Below are 9968 nucleotides of genomic sequence, written 5' to 3'. Positions count from 1 at the left end.
GGGGGGGGGGGGGTTCTTACACTGTGTTCTCTTAATGACCGCAGTAAGTCCCCCCCCCTTTATTTCTTCTTCTAAATCGCATTTGGATTGTGCTTTAAAAAAAGCGAGAGGGAGAGGGAGAGAGAGAGGGAGAGAGACCAACCGCAAAGCATTTCAGGTCCCTGCCTTTGACGTGCATCACAGCACAACATTAAAACAACATGAAACAAGTGTTGAGTGCATCTTAGATGTTAGAGATGATTGGCAAAGATTGTTATATCCTTCCTGGTGCTGTCGTTTCGGGATTACTATGACGTCACTTTGATACTCTCCCATGGATGAATGCTAAAGAACTATAGAGCAGAAAATAATACAACAAGCAGGCTCCATATCTTTGCAAGCCTTATGTTATTTCCCCCCTTCTTTTAAATCCCCCTTTTCAGTTAAACATTCAATACAATAGGGCGTTTCTTTTTATATAAACTTATATATTTACATATATATATATATATATATGTATATATATATAAGGAGGATGGGAGGTGGGGGTAACCTTTTTCAGGCTTCAAACCTTATGCCTCAGATGCCTGGCTGCTTTTCTTAAGTGTAATCATCCATAATTGAGAAAAAAAAAAGCCATACGTGGAAATGTGTATGCGAGAAGGTGCATCCTGAAGCAGGGTTCAGTTGCAATCGATCTGGGAGAAAAAATAATATTGCCTATGGTCCAAAAATAAGGAGCAGCTATGTCCTTCTCTCAGTTCGGATACCCCTACAGCACCACTTCACAGGTAAGACAAAAGTGAGTAGCACTCACTTTTGATCAGATTCTGCTGCTGCTGCTGCACTCCAGATGTCTTGTTTCCTTTCCCCCCTTCCTTAGAGTCTTTTTTTTTAAGGACACATCTGGAGTCTTCTTTTTTTAAATGTGTGCGCGCGTGTGTCGTTTGTGTTATGCTAGGATTAAATAAATAACCCTCAGTTTGCAGGGCAGGGAAGCTGATTTTCCTCCCACTGTTCAATTTTAAGTGCAAGAAAAAAAAGCCTCGGTGCAGCTGATTTACAAATCTGTATTGATCTATTACCTATGTTCCTCACTTCCAGCTTTCAGTAGAGAAGCGAAGCTTTTGCAGAAGCTTTATTCTTTCCTCTGTGATGTTATCCTCGAGCGCTAGTGGCTGGGTACCTGCCGAAAGTATTCGGGCATAGCTGTCTCGTTTTGTGGGGTCTTCCGATGCATCAGTTCTGTGTGTAACTTGCCTCCTCCATTCTCCTCCACCGTACCCCCCGTATGTCCTTAACTGCATTTTTTCTAAGAATAAGTCGTTTCTTGCCGGGCGGCTTCCAAACTGCCCTCAAATTACCTAAAAATGCGTCTCTACCGCAAATTGATCCATAATGTATTTTAGTTGGATTATTTATATCCCGGGATCACAGCAAGATTTTTCCTCGGGAAGTTGGCTTCTTTTGCCTTTAAAATTAAGGAAAGCTAATGCCTCTGACTGCATTATCTGACATGTTTAGTGTTTGGTCTATGGTCGAATTAACGGCAAGCGCAATTTCTTGCCTTTAAATCAATGGAAGCTGAGCGCTGGGGGCTGAGGAGAAGCGAGGGGCAGAGAGAGGCTGTAATTTAAGTCTGGTTTTCCCAAAGTTTGGATGAATCGCTCTCACGCCCCCACCCTCCCTTTCTATTTATTTGCAATTTCCCATCATTAGTCGCCTGCCTGGATGTTGTCCCTGCTCCACGCTCGTGCTGCGTCTAAAGTAATCGGCGTGAACCTTCTCTCCCCTCCCCAGTTTTTTGTGTCAGCCAGCCCCAGTACGACTTGTTGTGAATCTGCCTCCAGATCCGTATCGGATGTTACCTCTGGATCTGCCCAAGCTGCTACTCTTTGCTGTCCCTCTTATGAGAACAGGCTGCTGGCCAGCACCAGGACGGAACTCAATGCAGCTCTGGGGATGTACAGTTCTCCCTATGCAGCCGCCGCAGCGAGCCAGAGTTATGCCAACTACCTTCCCTACAGTGCAGACCCGTCCACTCTCTACACCACGCTGGTGAGTAGAAATCCAAGCACCGTGCCCAGGTGATCTTGTCACTATGTTCTCTATCCCTGTAACTTTTGGGGAGGGATAAAGGGGAGGGGAGGGGAGGACAGCCCTCCTGCAACAGGCGACCAACTTGGGCTTTTGGATGGAGGAGAAAATAGCCAAGAATAATGGAATGGGCACAGTTCTCCTGGGGGAAAAGCAGCAGCGGACATCTCAGCCCAGCAGAGATGCAAAGAACCAGGGTGAGCGTCAGGGGACAGGAAAGCGGGCAGTTTCCACAAGTGGAGGGATTTCGGATTTTACTACCATCTATCTTAACGTCACAAGCTGCTCCTTCCCTTCCAGAACCCGCAGTATGAAATTAAGGATGGCACCAGCAGTTTGCACTCGGGAATCGCACAGCCTGCTGCCTACTACCCCTACGATCATTCCTTAGGGCAGTATCAGTACGACAGGTAAAACCCCTTTGATCATTTGAGAATAACATTAATATCCCTCTGTGATGCAGCAACAGACATCAAAAAACCCCGGGATTTTCTAGCTCACAAATGTTATACGGAGTCCACGCGCCCAGTAACAGCAGTCACCTAAAATAAAACTTTGCAGCTAATCTCAGTGCTAATTGCAATGGAATGAATTGTCTAGGAAAAGACAAATTGGATTGGCAAAATCTGCTACTGAAGTGGTGACACGTGGTGCTCTAATGTTAAAACAGAGTAATACTTTTGACTTCACACACACAGGGGTGAATTACCAAGCGGGACAGGATGCTAACGTGGGAGCCCCGGCTCCAGCTAGCTAGTGGAGTAGTAGCAGAAGATGCTCCCTGGGACAAGAGCAGAGTAATTTTAAGGAAAGCCACTGTTTTTTGTTTTTGTTTTTGTTTTTATGCACGCATTATGTTTAGACCATCTTACAGGCAAGTTCCTTTTGGGTAACAAATGCTGGTGACATGTTCTTTTAATATTTCCCAGCAGGTATGGGACCGTGGATTTCAGTGGTTCGGCTAGACGCAAAAATGCAACTCGAGAAACAACCAGCACCCTTAAGACCTGGCTGTATGAGCACCGGAAAAACCCTTATCCCACCAAAGGGGAAAAAATTATGCTGGCCATCATCACCAAAATGACTCTGACTCAAGTGTCCACTTGGTTTGCTAACGCCAGGCGTAGGCTCAAGAAAGAAAACAAAATGACCTGGTCTCCTAAGAACAAAGCAGGAGAGGAGAGAAAAGAGGAAAACAAGAGAGAAGAGGAGGAATATGGCTTGGAACCTGAAGGCAAAGGTGGGTGGGAAAGGCAAGCTAAGGAGAGGGGTTGAATAGGCAAGCCGGAAAAGGTAGAAGAAATGGAGTATTTCCTCTTGTTTTCCTGAAAGCAGCAAACGTGCTTTAAAAAGCAAGGGAAGGGACAGGCCCCATCTAAGAATAAGAGACAACAGTAAGTCCCAGCTCTGGAGGAAGTTGCGTTTAAAGTCATCAGATAACAGCATCTTTCTTTCCACGCACACGCGCACCCCTATTAGTGAGTGAGTAACTAATCTTGCCTGGCAAAACCTCCCCCATGCCCTTTCACAATTTCGCTAATTCTTTGTTTCCCCTCCCCCTTTCATTATTTTGAAAAGCAGATCAGAAAAGCTGCAAGGAAGAAAAGGAATTAAGACTGAGTGATCTGGATGACTTAGACGAGGAGGAAGCCGAGAAGCTAGACGGGGACCGAAAGGGCACCCATCAAGAAGCCTCCAGCCTCAGCACCGCCTTGGCTGAGTCTGAGAAAAGCGACTGCAGCTTGACGCCACCAAGCAGTTTTCACACTTTCCCCTGCACCAAAGCCAGCTCAGCAGCAGCAGGAGACTTCTTAGAGACCGTGGGCCAAAAGCCAGGCCCCTTAGTGGGCACTATGAGTCAAGTGCAACAATACGAAACGACAGAAAAGCCCAGAATCTGGTCTTTGGCTCACACGGCAGGTGCCAATGTTATAATTAGCCCCAGCACCCCTGAACCAAGGACGGTGAGCCCGGACTGCTTGCTGCTCAGAGGACGGCACCCTGTCCCTGGGCACTGCAGTGAAGGGAGGCCCCTCGCCAGTCTAAGAACCCAGCCTGGTACTGACAGTGCGTTTGAAGAGCTGCCCCAGGCCACCAAGATATTCAGAAACTCCACTTTCAACCTCCAGTCAATACAGCTGAACTGTCCTTCCTATCCAGTCTTGGGGGAGACGTGCCAGTATTCTTCAGGAGCTGAAGGTACCCGGACTTCCATATTTCTCTTCATCCTGAAGGGGGTAAAAATCCTTAAGTGATAAAACCATGCAGCTCTGCCGAAACAGCCCAGTCTCTTTTCCCCATTAGTGGTAATGGCTGTTTCTATTCCACCACGCTGGTTTGCCTCATTAAACTGTGTCCCACATGTCACACGAAACACACACTGGGCTTTCTGGGGGGTAATTCGCTGCAACACAGAGCTGTCTGCTGCCCTAAATACTGTTTTTGCAGATAACTGTTTTTCCCCAATGTCCTAACCACTCTAATTACTGTAGTGCAACCCATTGATGGTTCATCAGAGCCTGCCCTAGGTTTCAGGACGCTGGAAAGCTTGTTGGCCTAGGGAGGAAGCAGGCAAGTGTGTATGTGTGAACCGCTGACTATGAACTGGTTGTGTCTGTACGCAGGGTTTGGGAGAAATGTGAAACCTACCCAAGGAGCCATAGATCTCAGTGAAGCTTGCCTAGTACAGCATAAAGAGAAACTGAGAACAGCTTTTAGGCCAGTGCTGAAGAGGTGAGGTAGGTGATTGACTTTCCTGCACTACATCAGGTTATGGTCTTGTCAGTGGGTCAGTAAAGAGAGGCTGGGCTGGGTCTGCAAGGGGGGACCCTGTTTGGTCTCAAAGCCCGTTTCAAGCAGCTGATCGAGGGTGTGTGGTACTAACACGAGTTTGCTCTTTTCCAAACAGCCGCAAACTTAACAAGTCGGGGTTTTATCTTCTAGTACAGAGGTTACAGACCGAGGCGGGGGCTAGATTGTGAAGCCAGGATGAGCAGAGGAGATAGTAACGGGCTCTGCTTTTCAGTGAGGTTTCTCCCAGGCCCAACAACTCTTCTAGTAAATGCGTTTGAAATGTTACTTGGAGCATGCACTAATTGGGTCCAAATGTAGCGAAGTGCCTGGGGGCACTGCCTGTGCCTCCGTTCAGCGTGTCGCACTCCCGTTCTGCAGGACAGGAGATGACTACTCCCGTCCCCGCTCTGTAGCTGGGGGTGCAGTTAAAGTCTTTAGTCTCTTAAGGGGCGGAAGCCCCACTTGACCAATGCCAATGCAATTTTCATCACCTTTCTTTCCCTTTCACCAGGTTAGCCTCTGTCTTTCTGAGAATCCTGAAGATGGTTCTCAGTCTGCATCTTGGCTTAAAACAATCCTCCATGAACAATGATGATCTCCACTCCTTGAAAGCATTAACTGTGACTCTGGCTTCCCTCCCCCTGTGATGGGGAGCCGTCATATCAATTGCACAACTTGCTTTTAACAAATGGATGGGACTTAACACACAACCGGAAACAGGACGGAGGAACTGTGATAAATTCTAGACCTTGTCTCATGCACTGGATCATTGTAGTTTCGCACAAGTTTACAAAACAGTACTCCTTCCCATCTCTGAGTCCACTGCGAACCACATCGCCCTCAATGTACAACTACTTTGTCATTTGTTAAACCCCCAGTGATTGTCTTTACCAAAAAAAGGCCAAACTTTTTGCTTTCTTTCGCCCACATTGTGTCTTCCTTTAAACTACTACTTTCATTTTCTTTTCTTCCTCTGGTAAAGTATCTTTGTAAATCATAATGTCTGTGTTTGTTCTGGGGAGACAGAGAGGGGTATGGTTTAAGTTAATAGTGCGACATGCAAGGCTGTTTCTTTTCTGTCATTGTACAAGGATATGGCTGAAAGTATTTTTAAGAGTCTCTAATTAAAGCGGATCAGCTGAATGGTGTGACTCCGTCTTGTGAACCTGTAGAACTGGTAACCTCACTCTGAGCTGCTCCCACCCGTGACAAGTAGGGCGATTGATTTCCCAAGAGTGTTGGATTTCTCCTCACCCCTACTCCTTTAAAAAATAGTTTCCCTCCCCCTCGCATACTGGGACAAAAAACCGGCTGGGTACCGTTGGAAGTCTAGCAACTGGATTGTAGTAGCAAAGTAGGACATTGTTAGTGGGTCACATCACCACCATCCAGTTTAAAGAGCAGTGCTGTGCTTTACAAGACAGGGAAGAAAGGGAAACCGCATCTCTGCATTGTTTCTGTTTAATTAAAAGTGTCATCAAACACTTTTTTGTCGGACTAATAAACCGCGCTTAGATGAGGAAAGAATGTTTCTTTGTTTCTAGAAGCAGTGGCAATAATTTAAATTAATAACTGTGGTAATTAAGAGGTCATCTATAGATCAACCCGATACCAGCTATTTCCAAGTTCACCAGGGTCACCATTTACATTAAGTCATTTGTGGTCAATAGAGTCCAATGAATTTTACCTTAATAAATCAGGGAAATCAATCCTCAATATCGAGCAGGCTTCTGTGTGTTTACCAAAGGCCACCAAGACAAGTGGGACTGCGGAGGTGGAGGTCCTCTCGTCGTGTGACCGAGAAGTGAAGCGTGGAATGGGGTCGGGAAAAAATCAATGAGGGGGGAAAGCCTTTGGAAGTGGCGTGCAGGCAGTGCTTTAGGAGTACGCGTGCGCTTTCCCCACCAGTGTGCACGGGCGGAGATTAGGGTCTCAAGGAGTTGTTCCCTTTGGGCAGCACGTCTCACCGACCCTCCAGCCTCCCTGCCCGGTTTGATCTCAGCTGGGAGCGGGGCGGAGGCTCCTCTCTATTCTTGCGATTATAGCTGAACCCCTCGATTCGGACCGGGTTGCTTTGAGGTTGCAAGGCATGGTAAACGGCTGTCTGCCTGCCTTGGGTCGAGGCCTTCCTCTCCGAGTTGCCTAAGCGAGGACCGCAGGAAATGCCCCTTTGCAAAGCTGACCTGCAGATTGCGATCATATAATCACGGCCAGGCAGGGCTGTCAGGGCCCTCAGGGATCATCTAGTTCACCCCCTGCTCAAAGCAGAACCATTCTCAAGTGTATCCCAGCCAGGGCTTTATCTAGCCGGGTCTTAAAAGCCTCCAAGGATGGAGAGTCCACAGCCTCTCTGGGTAACCTGTTCCAGCGTTTTACTACCCTCCTAGTGAGAAAATTCTTCCTAATATCTAACCTAAATTTCCCCTGCTGCAGCTTGAGATCTTGCTCCTTGTGTGTGTGTGTGTGGGGGGGTAATTAAAGGCGTTTTCAGGCGCCGGGGCAGAGGCTGGGAACTTTTTAGTTCTTATTAGAAATCCTAGACAGATCACTCTGAAGGGTTTGCTAATCGCCCATGAATCTTAATAAGAGACATTCACATTTCAGCTCCACAGTTTCGTATTCAGACCTTATTGCCAGCTACACTGAGGACCTAAGTGCCTTCTCCCCTATTTAATGACTGGGTGACAGGATAGAAACTCAGCTCTGTTCCTACATCTCTGGAAGTTCAGAATAACTAGTCTGTAAATGTCCCTAATCTTCCCACTGCCTCCGCTCCAGGCTCTGCCCTGAGCGGCCCTCGAATAAATGACTGGTCTTTTTGCTTCAGGTTTTCACTTTCTGATAAAGCCGAAGGAGTCTTTGCAGGCTGCGGGGGTGGAAGACCAAGGGGGACGTCGTCTCTTGCAATTCCAAGAGCTTCTGTGCTTGAAAAAACGACAGGCAGCAGAGGGGATGTGTCCCCAGGAGCCTGTGTCTGGGGTTCAGGGCACTAAGCAAACGAGCCCCGAAAGCAGGGAAGCTTCTCAGCTGCAGGAGCAAAGGCGACTTGCTCGCAGCTCTTTTTGGATATTGCTTTTCCACTTTCTTAACCGTTCTTGGCAAAGCCCAGCAGCTCCGCAGAGGCGACAGGTTGGTGCAGTGACCTGCAGCTTAGAGGTAGGAAAATTAAGCTGCGAAAAGAGAAACATTATTTCAAGTCGGATTGGAAGGATTAGTGCTTGTAATACAGAGCATTAGGCCCAGGCGGAGGGGTCTTGCAAGTAGCCCTTCCCCTTCTGGCACCCAGCAGGGAGGCCCAGGTGTTGGCAGCGCTGGGGACAGCAGCAGAGGGTCGCCCTGCACACACATCCAGACAGAGCCAAGGGCCTCCGAGTCCTTAAAACTTGAGACACTCGCTGGGATGCCCGAAGTAACCTGAACTCACCTGGGCGGAGCCGCAGCAAGAAGGGGATCTACACATCCATGCCCTGCAGGGACTTGCCCAGCCTTGCACGGGGAAAGGGGAAGGGAAGGGGAGCGGGTAGCTCGGCTGTGGCACTAATACAGAACCCGTGTGCTGACAACAGCCCCTCGCCTGAACCTCAGCACTCCCCTCTCTCACTCCCGCCCCAAAGAAACAGCTCCAATCTCTGGGGTCTCAGCCAGGAAAAACAGGACTGGACCTTCGTGGTGGGCCCTTGCTTTGAAGCACATGCAGGGCAGGTCCCTTTCTCCCCAGTCCCCGAGGACTGACAGGCGTCCTAGCCTCGCTCTCCCCCCGGGGAGACGGACGAGCTCCTCTTGCGCTGGCGCCGATGGTCCCAGGAAGCCCCCAAGGAGCCTTGCCCCCAAGGGAGCTGCAGTGGGAGCCGGGCCCGGGCCCCCCTGCGAACCGAGGCGCCCCTAAGTCCCGTTCCCGGAGCTTTGTACCAAACTGACCCAGAGGAAAAGACGAGAGGCAAGCGGGACAGGCCAGCGCCTCCTTGCCTGGCAGGAGCCCGGTTATCCCCACGCCTCCGCCTCTCCCTGGAGACTTCTCCGGCTCCAGCCCCGCACTCCAGCGCTGCCCTTATTAAACGCAGATCTACTTGCTTTAGGAAGATTAGTCCCGAAATGGCGATTAGGGGATACTTAAACACGTTGGGGTGGGATTTTTTAAAGGGCAGGCGACGGAATGACGGGGACCTGCTGGGAGTCTTAAGATTTTGCATTTTATTTTATTTATTATTATTATTATTATTTATTTTACTCTTCTTTTATTAAAGGTCAAGCGAGCACGGTGCAGATTATCCAGCCAGCTCAGAGCTCCCTGCAATCTGTCATAGCGGCAAGATATGTATCGCAAATCTCTCAAAATATAATCTCTGGGAATCATATTCTGAATACTGTTTTGATTAAAAATCAGAGCGAGGATTGACGCAGAACTCATATGAAAAGAAGGGAGCGGAGGGCTGCAGAGAGCCTGAACAGTTCAGGAAATAATAATAATAATAATAACGGGCTGGGCCAGGTTTTAAAAGAGCAAACGCGATGCATTCAACATAGTGATCAACATACAGATCTTGGGGATGAGCTCTATTGGGGGCCAGATTTCTGCTCTATTCATCACCCAGCCCCGATCCCTCTGGAAACGAGCACGCAACCAAGAGTAAGTAGGGCCCGATCCTGCCGAGGGTAGAGAGCTCAGTTTCACAGCAAAAAGGGGACCCAGCCTCAGGCAGGACGGGGCCCTGGAAGACGGCGGCTGAGACGCGCTTAAGCTTGTCTCAGCCAAAGGCTGGGATTGAGACTCCCTTCCCCCGTCTTGTACAGCTAGTTGATCTCGCTCCAGCCCAGCGCTGTGACACCAGTGCTACGGGCAAGGACCCTTCAATCTCCGCCCTCCCCCTCGCCTGGTAGCCAAGAAAGGCAAAGGCTGCCTAGGCTGGAAGCAGACTTTTTAGTAAAAAGCAAGGGGGGGAGGATCTCAAGCGAAAGGAACAGTAAATAGAGTCCTCTGCTCCAAGCCCTCCTGTACTGCGCCAGTTTTAAGATTGCCCACGGCGCCTGCTCCAGCCAAAACCAAGCTCCGTGGTGGGTGTGGGGGCCACGCGTCCTCCCTACCACGCTGCAAACATCAT

At 48.9% G+C, this 9968-nt stretch overlaps 1 protein-coding gene across 4 annotated transcripts; it reads left to right on the top strand.

Annotated features, from left to right (window-relative positions):
* The first annotated feature begins 489 nt into the window (after positions 1–489).
* Positions 490–6012, top strand: IRX6 (iroquois homeobox 6). 4 transcript variants are annotated; one of them, XM_019535704.1, is made up of 6 exons: positions 490–770; positions 1780–2037; positions 2377–2486; positions 3006–3316; positions 3655–4275; positions 4701–5198. In XM_019535704.1, exons 1-6 carry the CDS (start codon positions 726–728, stop codon positions 4811–4813), a joined length of 1458 nt encoding a protein of 485 aa, XP_019391249.1. In that variant the 5' UTR covers positions 490–725; the 3' UTR covers positions 4814–5198. The 4 variants fall into 4 exon arrangements, with proteins under 4 accessions (XP_019391249.1, XP_019391246.1, XP_019391248.1 ...); XM_019535701.1 differs by lacking the exon at positions 490–770 and adding an exon at positions 5381–6012 and having other exon boundaries at positions 893–2037; positions 4701–4814; XM_019535703.1 differs by lacking the exon at positions 490–770 and having other exon boundaries at positions 893–2037; positions 3009–3316.
* Positions 6013–9968: the final 3956 nt, after the last annotated feature.

This window comes from Crocodylus porosus, unplaced genomic scaffold (genome assembly GCF_001723895.1).
Source record: "Crocodylus porosus isolate Cpor-Errol unplaced genomic scaffold, CroPor_comp1, whole genome shotgun sequence".
Lineage (NCBI taxonomy): Eukaryota > Metazoa > Chordata > Crocodylia > Crocodylidae > Crocodylus > Crocodylus porosus.
The sequence above is the reverse complement of the archived record's forward strand: the minus strand, read 5'-3'. Positions and strand labels throughout refer to the sequence as shown.

Bases quoted from the DNA above. Each gene is read 5' to 3' on its own strand.
- IRX6 (XM_019535701.1), top strand. From the start codon at position 1,711: ATGTTGTCCCTGCTCCACGCTCGTGCTGCGTCTAAAGTAATCGGCGTG. The intron at 2,487-3,005 runs GTAAAACCCCTT...AATATTTCCCAG, and splicing joins GGGCAGTATCAGTACGACAG to CAGGTATGGGACCGTGGATT. The intron at 4,276-4,700 runs GTACCCGGACTT...GTCTGTACGCAG, and splicing joins GTATTCTTCAGGAGCTGAAG to GGTTTGGGAGAAATGTGAAA.